This window comes from Harpia harpyja, chromosome 16 (assembly GCF_026419915.1).
Source record: "Harpia harpyja isolate bHarHar1 chromosome 16, bHarHar1 primary haplotype, whole genome shotgun sequence".
Classification (NCBI taxonomy): domain Eukaryota; kingdom Metazoa; phylum Chordata; class Aves; order Accipitriformes; family Accipitridae; genus Harpia; species Harpia harpyja.
The window spans coordinates 14,352,490-14,374,080 of record NC_068955.1 but is presented as its reverse complement, the minus strand read 5'-3'; the positions used below and the strand labels follow the sequence as shown (position 1 = coordinate 14,374,080).

At 44.1% G+C, this 21,591-nt stretch overlaps 1 protein-coding gene across 1 annotated transcript in view; it reads right to left on the bottom strand.

The window, feature by feature from the left end:
* The window catches only part of MUC2 (mucin 2, oligomeric mucus/gel-forming), a 64,304-nt gene that overhangs the window by 4,772 nt on the left and 37,941 nt on the right, over positions 1–21,591 (bottom strand). The window contains exons 27-45 of the mRNA XM_052810627.1: positions 21,068–21,111; positions 20,345–20,542; positions 19,946–19,975; positions 19,078–19,575; positions 17,934–18,170; positions 16,209–16,796; positions 14,469–15,071; positions 9,270–12,298; positions 7,340–7,514; positions 6,527–6,774; positions 5,213–5,396; positions 4,877–5,081; positions 3,508–3,686; positions 2,784–2,853; positions 2,365–2,465; positions 2,169–2,200; positions 1,813–1,990; positions 1,098–1,202; positions 430–470 (exon numbers count right to left, since the gene is read on the bottom strand). Of these exons, the coding sequence (XP_052666587.1) occupies positions 430–470; positions 1,098–1,202; positions 1,813–1,990; positions 2,169–2,200; positions 2,365–2,465; positions 2,784–2,853; positions 3,508–3,686; positions 4,877–5,081; positions 5,213–5,396; positions 6,527–6,774; positions 7,340–7,514; positions 9,270–12,298; positions 14,469–15,071; positions 16,209–16,796; positions 17,934–18,170; positions 19,078–19,575; positions 19,946–19,975; positions 20,345–20,542; positions 21,068–21,111 (6,745 nt within the window). The remainder of the gene's footprint in view (positions 1–429; positions 471–1,097; positions 1,203–1,812; positions 1,991–2,168; positions 2,201–2,364; positions 2,466–2,783; positions 2,854–3,507; positions 3,687–4,876; positions 5,082–5,212; positions 5,397–6,526; positions 6,775–7,339; positions 7,515–9,269; positions 12,299–14,468; positions 15,072–16,208; positions 16,797–17,933; positions 18,171–19,077; positions 19,576–19,945; positions 19,976–20,344; positions 20,543–21,067; positions 21,112–21,591) is intronic.

The following is a 21,591-nucleotide window of genomic DNA, read 5'->3' as shown; positions in this document are numbered from 1 at the left end:
AAGGACAGGTGTCATACAAATATCTGCAATAAAACAATTACTAGACCCAACAGAATTTATTAGGAATCTAAGTCTGGTTAGAATAATACTTATTTACAGATATTTTAATTTTTGAAAGCAGTCTTAAAACCGTAATAACATGCTGACAGTAAATATGGATGCATGCATATTTTAAAAATGCATGCACACTTAACTCTAAACCCAAATCTCTCTCTGATACTGACACACAAACAACTTTTCAGTCCCTTTCAAACACAGTAACCTTTTCAGAAAAGATTTAGGCTTTGTGAAATTGATGAACTCCTGACAGGAATTTGAAAATTTCTAAAATATTGATTGTAGTAGATAAACCTCCTCATAGCACCTCTGATAAAGCATACTAACTGGTGTTTTAAGCATTTTCAGAAGACTGTTGAAATACGAACTCACCAAGAACTCAGCATTCTGATGTACACAAACCCTCTTGGGAACTGTTAAGAAGCAAGGAGTTAGGTGGTTACTAGGGGAAAAAAACCCAAACCAAAACATCTTCACCCCACTCTAGTCAAACTCATTTCTTCCACAATGAATCACAATGTATATGGTCAAATACATTAGTTATTCCCCATTTCTGGTAGCAGATATGACATATATAAATTATAAGAACAAATACTGCATGTGCAAAAAGGGAGGAAGATTTGGCCCAATATATGCAGTCCAGTTCATAGCCAAGAATGTCCACCTAACAGGTACAAGTAGCTCCTTGTTTCAATTACCAAGAACAAAGCAGACTTTGTAAAGCTACCTTCTACTGGGGACACTTACAGGGACGTTTTGCTAGATTAAGCTGAGACCACAGTCCCAGTTAGTCATGTAGCTGTTCTTACAAGTACTTATAACCAGAAAATTGAACTTGAGCCACCTAAGCTATATCTGATTTCGTAGTTGTTTGTCATAACCATAGCAGTAGTAAACAATGTTAATAGTAACCAATTTGTAGACTCTGACTGTGTTTATTACCTCTTTCAACAGGCTATTGCATACAGTCTAACAAAGTGTGATGCTAAATTACGTAATATATAATGCTAATCATTATAATATATTTTCAAGGGACTTACCACACTGGTACACAGGACAGCACTGACCACGGGGAATATGAGAATGAACTTCAAATCCCAGTGTACACTTGGGGGCTTTACTTGTGCACAAGCTTGTATTGCATTCTGAAAAAAAAAGAAATAAGCCAGAAAGTACACTAAATCACGGCTACTAGAAATAGACATCTATCAAAGCATTTAGGATAGACTTTCCATTGCTAGGAAACAGTCCAGATCCTCTCCAAAGAAACAGATTGCAGAAAGAGAACATATTTTTCCTAGTGAATCCAGGCACTGGATTGGGGGACTGCACTAGTTTATGAAACGTTTTCTACCATGTAATTACCAAGTGTTAAAAAAGTATCACAATTCTTTGCAGAGAAGTAGTGGACAACTGTTAGTCTCTCCAAGGTTGTAGGCAACTGCTGCAAAATGAAAACCCACATAGAATTTCATAATCTATCTGCATTTTACTTGAATAAAATGTGGTCCTGAACTCATGAACTATAGATTCAGTTATGTTGAGTCCCATAATTGTAAATTCAGTTATGCTGAGTCATTGCAATATTAAAACATATTTTCTTTAACGCTAGGCAAGCTGGTTTTAAAAAGCATGAGGAAAGATACTATTTTGTGACTCCCTGCTGCAGGTCTCTGGTGCTAAACTAGTTCAGTTCTCCTTTCCTTTCTATTCCTAAAAGGTATAGAAAGACTAGAAACAAAAGTATAAACTCACTGCAGGTGACAATGGGGCAGCAGGAGTCTTCAGAATTTACTTCATTGACCTCATAGAAGCCTTCTCCATCACAACTGGTCTTATTTTGTTTGGCACATTCATGAGGCTCACATACAATGCCATTTCCACCTTCCAGGCAAATACAGTCCTGACAGTCTACTGTAAACTTTTCCCCAAACTGTCATTAAAGAAAATAAAGTGAGTGGTTACTCAAGCATGGTTACTAATTAAAAGAACAGAAGCAAAACAGGAATGAAAAGCTGGGAGACAACAAAACAAGACTGCACCAGTGGAGACCACTCTCCTCTCCCCACCCACAGCCTCTACTTGAAATACAAAAGCATACAGCAGCATACCTCTCTTGGTATTTTATCCACTCCAACACAGCCTGTGAAAATATCAAAATACATTTCCATTACCACTCATATAACAGTAGACATCTCTATAATATGTTGTATGAGTACTGCATACAGTCAGATCTATGTTGCATATGTGAGAAGGAAACAACAAAGAGGAAACAAACATGCATCCAAGTGAAGCAGTATAACTCACCACAGGTTTTCACACAGACATCCACTCCAGAGTCATACAGCATTGTTCCATTAGGACAGAAACAACCTTCCACTTGTTTAGTTGAAGTTTCGTTTTGTTGACTGTAGGAGACAAAATGTTCAGAGGAACACCATTACTGTCATAGGCATGCAGAGGAGGATTATGTCAAATAACTTTTCACTGAAGATACAGTGGCAAATGATCATGTTTGCAATTTAGGGATTGTCAGTGTTCACGTTTGGTATAGCCAAACAATGTAAACAGTACAGGCACCCAGATTTAGGATCAAGAGAACAGTGGTACCAAATTTGACAGTCGATTTAAGACATAACAGGAGGTTGATTTCTCTCATCCACCTATGCATTCAATATGACTGAACAGTTGTACGAGCTATAACTAACAGTGAAGGAATTATTTACCTTGATTTGCAGGTTATCTCTTTAATAGGACCACATGCTCTGTATTCTTTATCTGAGGGGCATTTATAAGCTGGAATGGGAGAATAAAAAGGAGGAAGAGCTCAGTAACAGTATCATATAAAAGCCCCATGACCTTATGCCAAGAAATTAAACAGACTACTCATTTTCCGTGTATCTTTGATCATCTTGAGAAGCAAAGAGAAAAAAAAAACAGATATCAGACTCATGTCTGAATGGAATTATTTTATGCAATTTAGCCATAGAGATATAGCACCATACTTTACATTAAGGAGATAAAACCAAGAGTCTACATCTTGATTACAATTTTTTTCATAATTTCAGTCTCTTTTGCACAAGTTCTCAAAGGGGAGTGTATCTCTACCTTCTGTCCTCTTTTTACTACAGCTGAAAATGAATGCATATGTCACTAAATGCAGCATGATCTGCTGATGCCTGCAAAACACAAAACTGCCTGTGTACAAAAAAGTATCTACTGATACAGATGTTTCTGGCACAGTCAATAGATGTATATTTTTGCAGGCTCATTTATCATTTCCATTGTGAAAAATGTTACCTGTAAAATTACTTAGAGGAAAGCAACTGGTGTGATTTATTGGTGTCTTCATTGCTCAAAACCCAATATGGCTTACCGTTAGGACATTGTTGCCAAAAGAGTTCCATATAAGCTTCCCTAATAGTTCAGGATAAATGGCCAAATACTTACAGCAAACACCATTGGTATGACTTCTCCAGTCAATGCATACACTTTGATCAGCACAGGTGGCAGCATAGGTCTGTAGACTTGAGCATTCCAGGTCTAAGTTGGGAAGTACACAACTATCAAAAACGCAGGCTGCATAGTACTTTTCAGGCTGGACAAAACCATGGCACGGCTCAAACAAACTAGAAACAGAAACATTTATCATTATTAGTTACTGAATGATCCATGAATTCTTCAATATGCTTAACATATTATAACATGGCAACAATGGTGCTTAACTGTGGGATACTTGGAAAGTAATGGGCACATAGTGAACAATCCAGACTCGATAGAATTGATCAATTTGTGAGCCAAGGATGTTTTGTAGGCAGCAGGCTTCAAGGACGCTTTGCTTGTGGACACATATTTAGCTAACGGTATTAAGAGCATTCCAGATGCCTTTAGAAGGCCTTGAACAGAATAAACAAGAAGACAAAAAAAGAAAGATGCCAATTAGAAGAACACAGGTGCACATTCCACGATAAAGGGAACTTGGCAAAGAACCTCAATTCCACAGCTTATCTTGACCAATTAGCCTGAGACAAGTTTCGCATGTTTTAGTTAATACAACCAATTATGCCTTATGTTTATGCGCGTGTACAGTGTTGTTATAACCAATCATTAGGTGTAACTAGGCACGTGGACAGCTCATGCTAACCAATCTCTAATTTGCTTATGCATGAACAGTGACTAGAATGAACATATAAACCGAGCTATCTTGGCAATAAAGTGGCATCTGCTTGATCATATTGATTGTGCGCAGTGTCCGTGACTTCCGCGTCAACACTTAACGAGGTGTGAACAAGGACTATTACTGAGAGGTTTTTACTAAGAGCACTAATCTAGATTGTAACCTTTCAACATATCTTAAAGCATTCTCCCCTCACCTACAAAACACTCAGGCACCAATATTTTCTGTCCAGGAGCTACATGAATATTATGAAGTGTAAGTATGAACTACTTTTCTAAGGAGATTTTTGGGTTTTGTTTTGTTTTTTTCTTAATTCTGACACACAGTTCTAGAAATGAAGATGTCTTTTCAGTTGGACTCTGTTTTCTGCTGAGTGTGTGAAAAGGCAAGAGCATAGGACAGTGGAGGGCAGAGAACGTGGAAGAACATAAGAACATCGAGGAAGTTTAGTGTAGCAGCCAGAGGTTGGAAGCAAACTGTCAGCAAAGAATTACATTTAGAAACAGTAAAAGGAATGGAAGCAACCCACAAAGCTACGAGAAATGGAGCAATAGCTAGAAACACTTTTTATTGAGAAACAAATCCTAAAATTGCTGCTTAATTTGAAGATCAAAGGCTTATAAACCCCAGAGGAATGTCTACCTTCCCAAAAGAAGCTCACAGATGGAAGATTCTTTGCAAGGTTGTGTTGGAGTTGTGCTGGGTGCTTTTGTAGGAATTAGGCCTGGGGAGCACTGTGGTTTGGAGGGATCAACAACTTGCCAATGATCTGCCATGGTTTCACAGTTTTCTGCAATCTTTCCATTCGGCAACATGCAGTCATCTGCCGTGTTGTTATTGCAAGTACCTAAAATTGGTAAGGGGAGAAAGAATTCGCTCACAGATTTGTTATCAAATTCCATTCATCTTTGTGGCACGGCTGTCATCTACCTGTTTGTGGTTTTCTGAGAGTACAGAAATTACAAGAGTAAGCCTTACCACACTGTCCATGAGTGTTGTTGCCAAACAGGCTGTAGGGCATTCTGATAGAAAAGGACAAGCCATTGTAGGTCACGTTCATTTTTAGTTCAGGAATTTCCACTACACGATTTATGCCTGACTCATAGATGCTCAAGCCAAATTTTTTATAAGGCAAAGCCACTGCCTGTTTGTTTACTGTCACCTAATAAATAAAAGAAAACAGCAAAGAGACATATATTTAGTTTGACTTTAGAAAACAATTGACTGTTTATTACTTTGCTTTGGAGAAAGAATGTAAAGGCAAATAATATGCTTTTAGTTTGTAACAAGTGTCCCTGTGTTTCCTTTCATGTTACTGGAAAGTTGAACTTTTCTTCTCTGAGCCAAAGAAAAGGCCTATCAGCCACCGATAAACTAGGCTAAAATTCAGAGTTTAAACCAGCTAAATTCTAACACTCAACAGATTTATTAGAGTGACTATGGCATTGAGAACACCCCGTGAAAGTGCAATATAAAATTCTCCTAAATTTCTAGTGCACACATTTTTAACTTTCTTGGCATAAAGGGAACATGCTTGTAGGAAAAGTAAATGAAAGAAATAAGCTAAAATCTCTATTATTTGTATGAATACAGTAGCCATGATATACCTACGGAACTAACACTACTACTTTTACTCAGCAATGGTAGATTTCTTTGCTTTAGAGAAAAAAAAAGGGTCCAAATATTGCAAATTTTCAGCAATATGCTGCAACCTAACTTGTAATATTCCCACACAGTAATGTACAAAAATAAACAAAACAAACCCCACAAAAGCTTAAAAAGAAACACTTCTCACCAAATTTGAAGCCCCAAAGCTGGGGCATCATGTTTATCAATGAAAGAAACACATAAAAGCCCCTATTCTGAAAAATTAAAAAGGTGATACCAATCAAAGCTAGTAACGGTACTTTTTAAAAATGCTTAACCCTAGCATTTTATTGTTATGTCTAGTTTATGTTGTATCCTCCCATTCAACATTTTTTCTTTTCCTTTGTTACATTAATATTAATTATAAATTAATTTATTTTATATCCTTAACTCTTAGCAATTTTTCCATGTTTGTGTATTTAGGAGAGATAAGGCACTGCAAATATTTGAGATAAAAAAGGGAGGAAGTTGTAGAAATTTATCTCCATATTCAGAGTCAAAAACCAGTCCTTCAAAGTAGTCCTATTTTATAATCCAAACTGGATTCCTTTTTATTTTTTTTTTCCTAACATTGTGAATATAATTATCAGGTTGATGCTGTATTAGTATTTTAATCAAGAAATCAAAGGTAACATTCTCCAATACCTCTACTTGTAGAGTATTTGGTTTGACTGTTGCCATGCGCACTTCCTGAGTCTCATGTCTCACAATGAGTGTTCGAGGACAGGAGACTACATCCCGTGTGTCACAATGGTAGTTATCAATGTAGACACCAAAGTTGTCAACTTTCTTATAAATCTCTTCCACAAGGACGTATGTACAATTCCCTTGATAGCTGTAGTATAGTCCATCAAAAGTCATGTAATGTGGGTCTCCCCAGCCAGTGCAGTAGCCTACAAAAACATACAGCTAGGTTAGCTTCTTATGGCAACATACAGAATCAGATCAGACTACAAACAAAATCTGTAGGAGTGCGATTCATCTCATCTAACTTTAAGCATTTAGATTTTAAAGTGTGTATGTCAATGCATGAGCTCATTATCTAGAACTCATCAATAACAGAGAAAAACAGGCACTTTCAGGGCACAGTTCATCTGACATTTCTGATAGACAACTGAGAATAGGATTAACTGCACCCTAGATATACCTCTACCGATAGTCTGAACAAGTAATTTATATGTAGGCTTCTAGCCTATAGATGTCTGCATCTGGACATTTAAATCCTGCCTTGGGAGACCAATTTATTCTATGAACACAATAGTTATGTAGAAATGATAGCAAATTAAGTAAAAGCCCCCAATTAGCTAAAAAGAATCAGTAAAGCACTCCAAACAGATCAACACTAGAAGTGTGAGGGTCACAGCCTTGTGCGATACTTGTCCCTTGATAAATACTGCTGCTCCTAACACCAATATTGTTTCCACAGGAGATAAAATATTCAACAAAATATATACTTACAATCACACTCCCAGTGCCAACAGCATCCATCCTCATCAATGACTTGCACAGGAGAAAGCCCATTAGCACATGTAGGTTTAGGAGGTGGGTTACAGATTACGGGAACCACCTGGATTATATTGTCTTCTATACATATTGCCTTAATGCAGTCACAGATCCACCATGACTCGCCTGGCTGTGTTTGGAAGCGGGGGGGGGGGGGAAGAGAGAGAGAAACCTTATGAAGCAGTCTGACTGACAACAGTTATGCCTGAATATCTTTTGCAGAGTTTTAAAATGCTGTATGTTTATTGACAATTTTTTCCCCACCAGAAGTCTGAAAATGGGAAGGAAGTGCAGCAGTCAGCACCATCAAGGCCTGAAAGATGAGCTAGCACTACTGAGAGCTGCTAAGTGAAAAGCATTACTTATAAAAGCCAAGCCAGTAACCTGAAGTGGGAATTGCCTTTTTTAGTTTCAGCTGTCTGAAAGCTGGATGTCTGATCTAATCTCATCACCTACACTCCCTCTCTAATCAACAGTGAAAGACACTGATCAATATCAGTAATCAAGATATGATCAATCCCTTTCCATGAATGCCTGGAACAGATTAACAGCTAAAGCTACAGTGAACACCAGCTATTTGGGGAGTGATGTCTCAGGGGTTATGGGCATGCATTGTGATTGTATGCATTTTTTCTATCTTCCACCAGTTTTTCAGCTATGTATAATTTTCATCCCTGCAGATCTACTGAGCAAGTTGGTAGACATCTAAGCTGTGAGGAGGCTTTAGAAATGTACGAGACATTAGCTTGCCTGTGTCAGAGGTGGAGGGTTCAAAAAAATTCGGAACTCTGAGTCAAATTTCAAGAGCAATTGAATGTGGTGGTCTATTTCACAGTCCTCTCCTGAAACTAGGCTATGACCAAGTATGTCTAATTCCAAACTCAGACTAGTTCAGCACTGTGGTTTATTTTGGGCTCCACTGTAAACATATAAACAACTTTTCCCCACTCTGGATCTATTCAAAAGCAGAAACGGAAAAGATAGTTTAGCACCACTTAGCCCTTGGTTAATTCTTCATCAAAGCTATCTTACAACAAAGAGGAACATTGAGCTGTGATCTACCTCCTTGAAGAAAGCCTTTTTAAAACTATCCTTGAAGAACTAATAACAGTATGCAAGCTATCAAACTGAATTTCATTGGAAGTCATGCTGATACCCAAGAAAACAGAAAGAAATAGAATCGACTGATACTTCATTTTCTATCCAGATTAATACCTGTCCTGGTTTCAGCTGGGATAGAGTTAACTGTCTTCCTAGTAGCTGGTACAGTGCTATGTTTTGAGTTCAGAGCGAAGAATGTTGATAACACTGATGTTTTCAGTTGTTGCTCAGTAGTGTTTAGACTAATGTCAAGGATTTTTCAGCTTCTCATGCCCAGCCAGTGAGACAGCTGGAGGGGCACAAGAAGTTGGCACAGGACACAGCCAGGGCAGCTGACCCAAACTGGCCAACGGTGTATTCCATACCATGTGACGTCCCATCCAGTACAGAAACGGGGAAGTGGGGGGCAGGGATTCGCTGCTCGGGGGACTGGCTGGGTGTCGGTCGGCGGGTGGTGAGCAATTGCACTGCGTATCATTTGTACATTCCAATCCTTTCATTATTGCTGTTGTCATTTTATTAGTGTTATCATTATCATTATTAGTTTCTTCTTTTCTGTTCTATTAAACCGTTCTTATCTCAACCCACGGGTTTTGCTTCTTTTCCCAATTTTCTCCCCCATCCCACTGGGTGGGGGGGGAGTGAGTGAGCGGCTGCGTGGTGTTTAGTTGCTGGCTGGGGTTAAACCACGACAATACCTAGTCTGTATGTTACTAGCATTGAAATTATGTGCCTAGTCTCCATACAAAGCAGAATGCTAAAAAAACTCATGAAATCTACTCACCGCATAAGATTCATTAGGAAAAACAGAACAATTTCTTCCAGGAGTGGTTGGTGGTGGAGTTGTAGTTGAACTTGAAGCACTGAGTGGAGTAACTGTACTGTAAGTAGAACTTCCTGTAATAGTGACTGAACTCGATGTTGCAGTTGGCCCAGAAGTACTGGTTGAGCCAGGGGAAAAAAATTCAGAGGTGCTGGTGCTGGTGGTGGCAGTAATTGTGGTAAAATTCCTAGAGGTTGTTCCTAAAGTAGTGGTAAAAGATTCAGTTGGAGTTGTACCAGAGGTGGTGACCGGCATGATGCTGGTTGATACTGATGGCGGAGATACAGTAGTGGTAGCAGCAGACTCTATGGAGGATGGTCCTGAAGTCATGGTGGTGGTGATGGCAGTTGATCTTGTGGGAGTAGTGCGAGTTGAAGTGGTTGTCATTGGGCTACCAGTTTCTGATACGGGAGTGGGGCCTGAGGGTGTGGGGCCCGAAATGGTAGTCGATCCTGTTTCAGTGACTCCAGACGTGCTGACTGTCACTGGGCTTGTTGACACTGGTGGTGGTGATACAGTAGTGCTGGCTGTAGACATTGGGGAGGATGGGCCTGAGGTTGTGGTGCTGGTGGTGCTGCTAGGTGGTCCTGTCGGAGGGCTCCCAGTCCCCGTGGTAGAGGTCTCGTGGCTACTTGTTTCCATTACTGTTGTGGTGCTGTGGGGAGTGGGTCCTGAGGGTGTGGGGCCCGAAGTGGTGGTTTTGGTGGTTGATCCTGTTTCAGTGACTCCAGACGTGCTGACTGTCACTGGGCTTGTTGACACTGGTGGTGGTGATACAGTAGTGCTGGCTGTAGACATTGGGGAGGATGGGCCTGAGGTTGTGGTGCTGGTGGTGCTGCTAGGTGGTCCTGTCGGAGGGCTCCCAGTCCCCGTGGTAGAGGACTCGTGGCTACTTGTTTCCATTACTGTTGTGGTGCTGTGGGGAGTCGGTCCTGAGGGTGTGGGGCCCGAAGTGGTGGTTTTGGTGGTTGATCCTGTTTCAGTGACTCCAGACGTGCTGACTGTCACCGGGCTTGTTGACACTGGTGGTGGTGATACAGTAGTGCTGGCTGTAGACATTGGGGAGGATGGGCCTGAGGTTGTGGTGCTGGTGGTGCTGCTAGGTGGTCCTGTCGGAGGGCTCCCAGTCCCCGTGGTAGAGGTCTCGTGGCTACTTGTTTCCATTACTGTTGTGGTGCTGTGGGGAGTGGGTCCTGAGGGTGTGGGGCCCGAAGTGGTGGTTTTGGTGGTTGATCCTGTTTCAGTGACTCCAGACGTGCTGACTGTCACCGGGCTTGTTGACACTGGTGGTGGTGATACAGTAGTGCTGGCTGTAGACATTGGGGAGGATGGGCCTGAGGTTGTGGTGCTGGTGGTGCTGCTAGGTGGTCCTGTCGGAGGGCTCCCAGTCCCCGTGGTAGAGGTCTCGTGGCTACTTGTTTCCATTACTGTTGTGGTGCTGTGGGGAGTGGGTCCTGAGGGTGTGGGGCCCGAAGTGGTGGTTTTGGTGGTTGATCCTGTTTCAGTGACTCCAGACGTGCTGACTGTCACCGGGCTTGTTGACACTGGTGGTGGTGATACAGTAGTGCTGGCTGTAGACATTGGGGAGGATGGGCCTGAGGTTGTGGTGCTGGTGGTGCTGCTAGGTGGTCCTGTCGGAGGGCTCCCAGTCCCCGTGGTAGAGGTCTCGTGGCTACTTGTTTCCATTACTGTTGTGGTGCTGTGGGGAGTGGGTCCTGAGGGTGTGGGGCCCGAAGTGGTGGTTTTGGTGGTTGATCCTGTTTCAGTGACTCCAGACGTGCTGACTGTCACTGGGCTTGTTGACACTGGTGGTGGTGATACAGTAGTGCTGGCTGTAGACATTGGGGAGGATGGGCCTGAGGTTGTGGTGCTGGTGGTGCTGCTAGGTGGTCCTGTCAGAGGGCTCCCAGTCCCCGTGGTAGAGGTCTCGTGGCTACTTGTTTCCATTACTGTTGTGGTGCTGTGGGGAGTGGGTCCTGAGGGTGTGGGGCCCGAAGTGGTGGTTTTGGTGGTTGATCCTGTTTCAGTGACTCCAGACGTGCTGACTGTCACCGGGCTTGTTGACACTGGTGGTGGTGATACAGTAGTGCTGGCTGTAGACATTGGGGAGGATGGGCCTGAGGTTGTGGTGCTGGTGGTGCTGCTAGGTGGTCCTGTCGGAGGGCTCCCAGTCCCCGTGGTAGAGGTCTCGTGGCTACTTGTTTCCATTACTGTTGTGGTGCTGTGGGGAGTGGGTCCTGAGGGTGTGGGGCCCGAAGTGGTGGTTTTGGTGGTTGATCCTGTTTCAGTGACTCCAGACGTGCTGACTGTCACCGGGCTTGTTGACACTGGTGGTGGTGATACAGTAGTGCTGGCTGTAGACATTGGGGAGGATGGGCCTGAGGTTGTGGTGCTGGTGGTGCTGCTAGGTGGTCCTGTCGGAGGGCTCCCAGTCCCCGTGGTAGAGGTCTCGTGGCTACTTGTTTCCATTACTGTTGTGGTGCTGTGGGGAGTGGGTCCTGAGGGTGTGGGGCCCGAAGTGGTGGTTTTGGTGGTTGATCCTGTTTCAGTGACTCCAGACGTGCTGACTGTCACTGGGCTTGTTGACACTGGTGGTGGTGATACAGTAGTGCTGGCTGTAGACATTGGGGAAGATGGTCCTGAGGTTGTGGTGCTGGTGGTGCTGCTAGGTGGTCCTGTCGGAGGGCTCCCAGTCCCCGTGGTAGAGGTCTCGTGGCTACTTGTTTCCATTACTGTTGTGGTGCTGTGGGGAGTGGGTCCTGAGGGTGTGGGGCCTGAAGTGGTGGTTTTGGTGGTTGATCCTGTTTCAGTGACTCCAGACGTGCTGACTGTCACCGGGCTTGTTGACACTGATGTTATTGACTGTTGTATAGTCGTGCCTGTAGTGGACACTATACTTTGTATTTCCGTTGTTCTAGTTGTTGGCTGTGGGGTAGCTGAAGGAGTAACTATGGTACTTATCGGTGTTCTTGGTTCAGGTGTTGTACCCTCTTTAAGACAGGGAGAAAACACAGTATTTTATTTTAAGTAGGCAAATTGCATTTTTATTAACTTCTTTTCATTTTCTTATAAGCAAGTAAAATTCAACAGAACTAAGCATAGGGTATTTAGATGGGAATAAAGCAGTAACTGTTTTATTAAAGGCTTTTGCATAACAGAGATATTACTAAAAAAATCTTCCACATCTTATATGGGAGACATTGATGTAAATACTTTATCGATGATCAATGTCAGACGGAACAGGTATCTGCAGTTTTAAAACTTTATACTGCAGAGAAGAGTTCAGCAGTCCTAAATCCAGGGTTATTCCTTGAGTTGATCAGTGAACTCTTTGGTTAATTCCGTATTGCTGTCATGCTATATTCTATGGATAGACCGCTGTTCCCTGTGCTACTTCATGTGGCATCTTCATACCAGCATTGATTATGCTCAGCGTCATTTGATTCTACTGAAACTGAGCAGTTGCTGGAGCAACCTGTGTTCCATACCTAACTCCCAGACCTTTAAGACTACTCACCCACAAGCTATTTTGGCATGCTAGGAACCCCAAATTCACTTTTCTGCTTTTTCCTTCTCACACGGCCAAGCCAGTTTTCATGGGCCCTAGCGCAGGCTCCTTTGAAATAGTTTTTGATTAGCATTTTCTAAATTGTTCATGATGCTCAGAGGTGAGCCTCAGAGCCATCTGTTTGTGATTTTACAGCATGATGTAAAGAGACACATGGTAGATAAAGAAGCACTGCGTACATAATAAGAGTGCAGTCATAATGCTGGAGGATAGAAGGAAATAAGATACACTGCTTCTGTCCACACAGTCCACAAGGACAGTCCTTCAACTAAAATTAATTCACATTTGGGTGAGGACAGGCAAACTCCATCATGTTCAGAAGGAAATACAGGAACAGGTGGTGTACTGTCACAGAGGCAGATTCACTGCGATGTTAGGGGTCTCACATTGCTGCCAAAACGTCCGCTTGCTTTTCAGCAGTCCGCAGACAGCTGGAGAACGACGCTCATGGGAATGCTGGGAGAACCCAGCTGCCCAGAGCCTTGGTCCGTAGCAAGGGGCAACCCGCGGTCTGAAGCTTTTCCCCAAACCCTGCCAGGGAAAACCTTCAACGCTTCCTACAGCCAGAACTGCAGGTGAGTGGCAGCAATGGCCACAGAGGCAACACAAGAGAAGAAAGGGAAGAAAGTCTGCACAGCTGTGCCCAAACAGCGCCTGAAATGACGATGCCACAAAGCCAAGCCCGCTCTCCCATTGCACACCATGGGTCCCACTGAGTACATTCTCTCCAGCTGAAGGACGAGGTCCAATAGCAGCAAAAGCAAGACTTCCTTCCCATCAGTTCAGTATCTGTCTAAGCTGGGCAGAGGCACCAGGATGAAAAACCTCCTCATGTTCCCAATAATCAAAGGAGTAGAACTGAGAAGCAGAAACATGTGCAGTCTCCCTCCTAAACAGACAGCTCAGTACAGGACCCACTCTTCTCCACTCTTGTGAGACCTCACCTGGAGTACAACATCCAGCTCTGGGGTCCCCAGTACAAGACAGACATGAAACTGTTTGAGCAGGTGCAGAGGAAGACCATGAAAATTATCAGAGGGCTGGAACACCTCCCCTATGAAGAGAGGCTGAGAGAGTTGGGGTTCAACCTGGAGAAGAGAAGGCTCCAGGGAGACGTTATTGCAGCCTTTCAATATATAAGGGGGGCTTATAAGAAAGACAGAGAGAGACATTTTACCAAGGCCTGTAGTTACAGGACAAGGGGCAATGGTTTTAAACTGAAAGAGGGTACCTTTAGACTGGACAAAAGTAAGAATTTTTTTATGATGAGGGTGGTGAGACACTGGAACAGGGGTTCCCAGAGAAGTTGTGGGTGCTCAATCATTTGAAGAGTTCAAGGTCGGGCTGAATTGGGCTCTGAGTAACCTAATGTAGTGAAACAAATCCCTGCCCACAGCAGGGGATGTAGGACTAAAAGACCTTTAAAAAGGTCCCTTCAAACCCAAACTATTCTATGATTCTAAGATTTTTTGGTAAATATACATCAACTAAACTCCCTCAGTGTACAAAAACTAAGATATGCATTAAGCTGCTAATAAATCTTGATTTCTCCCATAGCAAGGCAACAAAAGCCAACACAGCCAGAGAATTACTTATTGCTTCTGAAGATGGAGGCAGTGGGGTTTTAGTGATTATTGTTGGTGGTGTGAACGTGGTTGCAGTAGTTGGGGTGGGTGCTGGTGTGCCAGGAACCATCGTCGTTGTCCCCAGGGTGCTGCTGGTGGTGCTTCTGGGTGGCATCGTGGTGGTGGCGGTGCTGCTGGGAGGCTCCGATGGCGTTGGCGTGGGAGCGGTTGTTGATACGGGTGGAGGGGACACTGTTCTTGTTGTGGACGAAGGTGGGGCTGTCGTGGTGCTCGTGGTGGTACTTGTAATACACTGCGGTATGTTGGGGATGCAGCAGACACTGATCTCGTAATTGAGGCAGACGGGCATCGGTATTATACCTCCTATGACCTGATCGCTATTGTTACAGATGAGCCCTGTGTTAACACTGCATTCCACCTTCTGCCCTAAATCTGCAATGGGAATGTGAGGGAATTTCTGTGCTCTGCATGAAATATTCTCAGCTTTTGCACAGACCCAGGAGGAGTCGTTCTTCAGGATATTCTCAAAGGTTTCGTAGTCACCACTGTTTCTGTCAGAACTATTTGGGTAACTCACATCAATCCAGTCTGTCCAGATGCAGTCACAATCTGGGGGACAACAACAAGAGGAACAATTAGAAACAGCCAGAAGAGAGACAACAAGCTGGGGCACCAGCACACTCGCAGGTGGTGCTCTGGGCATCCACTGCACACAGGAGTGCCCCTTGGGCACTGCTACTCCAGTCAGGCAACCCTGGCCGCAACAAAGCTCACTTGTGTGGGCAGGCCTCCTCTTCTTGGCCCTACAAAACACACTAGGGCCAAATCAGGACACAGGCACTGCCGAGGCACATTGTGTCTCCCCCTCGCAGCTAGGGCACATGGCTCTGTTGGGCTTCTCATGTGCAAAAACCACTCACATAAGGGCAACACATGAGGTGGAGCAGAACTAAGCAGAGACTCCCACCACTCTCGCACCTTCTTGAGCCACTCACACCACCTCACTACGTCAAGGAGAAACCAAACACTGGGAAGGGTCATGACCACAAAGGAAGCGGGCAGAGGACACAACACTGCTGCCAAAACGTCCGCTTGCTTTTCAGCAGTCCGCAGACAGCTGGAGAACGACGCTCATGGGAATGCTGGGAGAACCCAGCTGCCCAGAGCCTTGGTCCGTAGCAAGGGGCAACCCGCGGTCTGAAGCTTTTCCCCAAACCCTGCCAGGGAAAACCTTCAACGCTTCCTACAGCCAGAACTGCAGGTGAGTGGCAGCAATGGCCACAGAGGCAACACAAGAGAAGAAAGGGAAGAAAGTCTGCACAGCTGTGCCCAAACAGCGCCTGAAATGACGATGCCACAAAGCCAAGCCCGCTCTCCCATTGCACACCATGGGTCCCACTGAGTACATTCTCTCCAGCTGAAGGACGAGGTCCAATAGCAGCAAAAGCAAGACTTCCTTCCCACCAGTTCAGTATCTGTCTAAGCTGGGCAGAGGCACCAGGATGAAAAACCTCCTCAGAGCCCTGTTGAGTCGGGGAACACAAGACCTTCTACCCAGGACCCCTGCACCCTCCTCAATTCTGAAACAGCCAGCCCAAGGGCTAGCTTTGGGCACATGCCATTTCAGAGAATGCACAACAATTACTCCCACCCCCGACCCCAAACAGAAGGCACAAGCTGAGTGCTCACAGACCTTCATTTCTCCCACAGCAAGACAACACAGAAGAGCACAGACCAGACAAGTACCTGGAGGTGATGAGGTGGTGGTGTATGTTGGTGTGGGCATGGATGTGCTTGCAGTAGTTGGGGTGGGTGCTGGTGTGCCAGGAACCATCGTCGTTGTCCCCAGGGTGCTGCTGGTGGTGCTTCTGGGTGGCATCGTGGTGGTGGCGGTGCTGCTGGGAGGCTCCGATGGCGTTGGCGTGGGAGCGGTTGTTGATACGGGTGGAGGGGACACTGTTCTTGTTGTGGACGAAGGTGGGGCTGTCGTGGTGCTCGTGGTGGTACTTGTAATACACTGCGGTATGTTGGGGATGCAGCAGACACTGATCTCGTAATTGAGGCAGACGGGCATCGGTATTATACCTCCTATGACCTGATCGCTATTGTTACAGATGAGCCCTGTGTTAACACTGCATTCCACCTTCTGCCCTAAATCTGCAATGGGAATGTGAGGGAATTTCTGTGCTCTGCATGAAATATTCTCAGCTTTTGCACAGACCCAGGAGGAGTCGTTCTTCAGGATATTCTCAAAGGTTTCGTAGTCACCGCTGTTTCTGTCAGAACTATTTGGGTAACTCACATCAATCCAGTCCGTCCAGATGCAGTCACAATCTGGGGGACAACAACAAGAGGAACAATTAGAAACAGCCAGAAGAGAGACAACAAGCTGGGGCACCAGCACACTCGCAGGTGGTGCTCTGGGCATCCACTGCACACAGGAGTGCCCCTTGGGCACTGCTACTCCAGTCAGGCAACCCTGGCCGCAACAAAGCTCACTTGTGTGGGCAGGCCTCTTCTTCTTGGCCCTACAAAACACACTAGGGCCAAATCAGGACACAGGCACTGCCGAGGCACATTGTGTCTCCCCCTCGCAGCTAGGGCACATGGCTCTGTTGGGCTTCTCATGTGCAAAAACCACTCACATAAGGGCAACACATGAGGTGGAGCAGAACTAAGCAGAGACTCCCACCACTCTCGCACCTTCTTGCGCCACTCACACCACCTCACTACGTCAAGGAGAAACCAAACACTGGGAAGGGTCATGACCACAAAGGAAGCGGGCAGAGGACACAACACTGCTGCCAAAACGTCCGCTTGCTTTTCAGCAGTCCGCAGACAGCTGGAGAACGACGCTCATGGGAATGCTGGGAGAACCCAGCTGCCCAGAGCCTTGGTCCGTAGCAAGGGGCAACCCGCGGTCTGAAGCTTTTCCCCAAACCCTGCCAGGGAAAACCTTCAACGCTTCCTACAGCCAGAACTGCAGGTGAGTGGCAGCAATGGCCACAGAGGCAACACAAGAGAAGAAAGGGAAGAAAGTCTGCACAGCTGTGCCCAAACAGCGCCTGAAATGACGATGCCACAAAGCCAAGCCCGCTCTCCCATTGCACACCATGGGTCCCACTGAGTACATTCTCTCCAGCTGAAGGACGAGGTCCAATAGCAGCAAAAGCAAGACTTCCTTCCCACCAGTTCAGTATCTGTCTAAGCGGGGCAGAGGCACCAGGATGAAAAACCTCCTCAGAGCCCTGTTGAGTCGGGGAACACAAGACCTTCTACCCAGGACCCCTGCACCCTCCTCAATTCTGAAACAGCCAGCCCAAGGGCTAGCTTTGGGCACATGCCATTTCAGAGAATGCACAACAATTACTCCCACCCCCGACCCCAAACAGAAGGCACAAGCTGAGTGCTCACAGACCTTCATTTCTCCCACAGCAAGACAACACAGAAGAGCACAGACCAGACAAGTACCTGGAGGTGATGAGGTGGTGGTGTATGTTGGTGTGGGCATGGATGTGCTTGCAGTAGTTGGGGTGGGTGCTGGTGTGCCAGGAACCATCGTCGTTGTCCCCAGGGTGCTGCTGGTGGTGCTTCTGGGTGGCATCGTGGTGGTGGCGGTGCTGCTGGGAGGCTCCGATGGCGTTGGCGTGGGAGCGGTTGTTGATACGGGTGGAGGGGACACTGTTCTTGTTGTGGACGAAGGTGGGGCTGGTAGAAACAACAGGGCAGAGAAAACAGACGTAGGTGCAAGATGCATGAGTGGTATACAACGTGCAGTAAACAGAAGTTACAGTTTAGGTAGCTGCCACATACTTAGAGTATTCAGCCCACTCTCAACCACAGTAAAGGCCTATATCACTAGGCCTTCCTTTCTGTCCCCAGAAAGCAGACTAGTTCCAAATCAGCGCACAGACAGGGTCACAACAGTCTTTCCTAGCAAAGAGACCAGGGATGTTGCTGTAATGTGCTTCTCACTAAATTGAAAATACCTACCAACAGGAGGCAGAGATGACATGAGGAGGACTAAGGCTCTGCGAGGCTTTCTATCTCTGCCTTATTACTTAGAACACCTTGCTATCTCATGGAGTAAGAACTGAGAGGGGAAGCTGTGGTCTTGGAAGAAAGTATGCACAGGTATATGTTCCTACCCGATTGTCATGTAATTTCCCTGTGGTGTAATGTCAGCCTGATGAAGAGGTTCACAGGGTACTAGTGGATCTCAGCAGCCAAAGACCACAGTTCACAGCAAGTGGCAGCCTGCAGAGTGAAACTTCCCGAAAGCCTGCCAGGGGAATCCTTCTTTCCTAGATCTATAACCACAGGCAAATGTTAGCACTGACAGAGGGAAAGCAGGAGGAGAAAGGAAAGGAATTCTGCAGAGCCCCACCCAGACAATGCCTAAAATGATGGTACTCTAGATCAAGGCCTACTCTAATCTCACACAACAGGTCCTGGGAATCTTCTCTCCAGCAGAAGGATAGAGCTCCCAACCAGCATAAGTAAGACTTCCTGCCAGCTCAATATCTGCTATGGAGATGACATGTCTTTAGTAGCTGACAGCCCTTTATTTCTGCTATGGCAAAGGAAGATTAGAGGGTATTGGTCTGCTAAATACCTGGAGAGGTTGAAGTTACTGGGGTGGTGACTGATGGTGTGAATTCGCTGGTGATAGTTGGGGTGGGAATGGGCATGGTGGTAATTGCTGTTGACTGCCTGACTGTAGTGGTGATGGGTACTGTTGTGCTGGTGGTGGTTGAAGTTGCAGTTGGTGTTGGACTCAGTGTACTTGTAGTCTCACAAGAAATTTCACTCCACTCACAACAGTTTACCCTGATTTCATAATTATAGCAAAGTTGCCACATAGTCGCATCTTGCTCCTCATTTTTACAGATTAGTCCATATGTAACATTACACTCCACTTTCTGGCCAAGTTCCTCTAAGCTCATATCAGGATTATCTTTAGCCCTGCATTCAATATCTTCAGGAGCTTCACATATTTTGTTTCCATGTTCTTTTCTTATTGCATCATAGGTTTCATAGTCACCGCCATCTTCTTCAGGTTTACTAACATCAAACCACTGAGTCCAATTACAGATTAATCCAAAGCATGGAGCTACAAGAAAAGACAGGGATTTAGCATCTGAGTTTACAGAAAACATTCTGAGAAGATTAATTTTGTATGCTATTCCATTAAGGACTAGAGCAATGCATTGCAACTTGTCATTTTTCCAAGAGAAGAATGTTCTAAAATGGGTTCTATATTACCAGGTTTTTCAACAGGAAGCTTCGCATCAAAATAGAATTACCAAGCTGAAGCCTTTAAAGGTCTTTCTTTGCTCTATACTTATCACATTTTTGAATTTTAAAAAATTATTTATTTTTGGTTTAAATATATTTTTCTGTAGTGGCCATCTTTAATTTACTCTTCCTTTAAATATTTCTTTGACATTTTTTAACAACTTTGTTTTCTATTTAGAACTTACTTGTAGTTACTGGAGGGCTTGTAGTGATAACTGAAATAGAAAAAAAAAATTACTCCATCATCTGCAAGCTTTAGAAAAAAATAATAATAGTTTTAAATATCCTAATTCTATTTTTTTGCTGACACTACTGAGACATTTTCTACTATCCCATCAGGATACTGAGATGCTAATAGGTTTTTCAGAATTAGGAAGGCACCTTTTGCATTTATAGCTACAATTTCTTCCATGAGAAGTAAATCAACTCAAAGTGTTAAAAATCTTAGTGTAGTGTGATAAAACTATTCATAAGCATCACTCTATCTGTGTCAACTATAAGCCCATATACTTGTACATTCAATTTTTAAAGTATTTTCCTTAAAGAAAACTATTTTTAGATGCACATCTCTGTTGAAGATTTACCTGTGGTGGTAAGAGTACTAGTAGGAAAGGAGGTTGAAGTGGTTGTAGGTGAAGTAGACGTCGGACAAGGGTAAGTACTTCCAACAACTATAGAACCATTTTCTGCACAAACGTATGTTATACATATGTTGCCATCCTGTATTTGTGCCACAATTTCACCCACTTCATAACTTGTTCCATTGACGACACAAGGACACCCTGCAAGAAAGAGCTTTACTGTGCAATTTTCCTATTACCAGGTAAGACATAAAGGCAAATCACATCACGCATAGTCCTTTCAGAGCTATACCTGGAGCTTAGATCTATTATATCACATGAATTTATCTTTACATTAAAACATATTTATTAAAGCCTTGCATAAAATGCTTGGAAGAACAGACTTACAAACCAGGTTTTAAAATGTTCTGAGAGAAATAGCAACTGCAATTTACTATCTGACATTTTTCTATAGTACATGTTCTGGGAGTGCAAACTCTTGTAGTGGAATCCAGTAGTTTGGATATGGGACATGGGGAGAAAGAATAAGGGACATGAGAAAAAGGTTGAACAAGTAGTACTAACAGCAGGTTCAACACAAGTTCTGCCCAATTTTCTTTGGCCACAACTTTCACTTGCACTGGAAAGAATTATTCCAAATCAGTACTAAGTCTTTTGTAGAGACAAACATAGCAATTCTATGCATTTTTTTCTTTTTATCTGTAGAAATCCCCAAATGTTATTTACCTGGGATTGGTGTACACTGTATGGATCCTGAGGGGCCACAGACACTAAAAGGAAATTTTCAAAAATTAAAATGTTGCAAATGTTTTATGGCACCTGTTAGCAGAGCCAAGAGCACAGAAATGTAGAAATTTGTCACTTGATCTTCATTCATACTACTGGATATTTTTCTGGGTGTAATATTTTCCTGGGTGTAATATTTTCCAATATTGCCTATCATTATTTCATTCAAACTAAGTTATCACTTTTGTTCTTTAAGTACAACATCCTAAAACTATCATGAACTGCTTTGTGTTGCAAGTTGCAATAGTGCAATAACAAATGTTTTTCAGAGCAGTGAACTTATACTAGGTCGGGGGGGGTTGTCTGTTGTAATCATGGAGTTGTAGATGTCAGTGCTATCATTAGTAAGGCTCTAGGAATGAGCAGTTAGGACTCAGCTATCTCTTTCAGGGCTAGTACAGAACATTTCAGATTACAGTGAATTTGAAATCCTAGTTTTAAGTGAGAATACAAGGCAGAGTAGC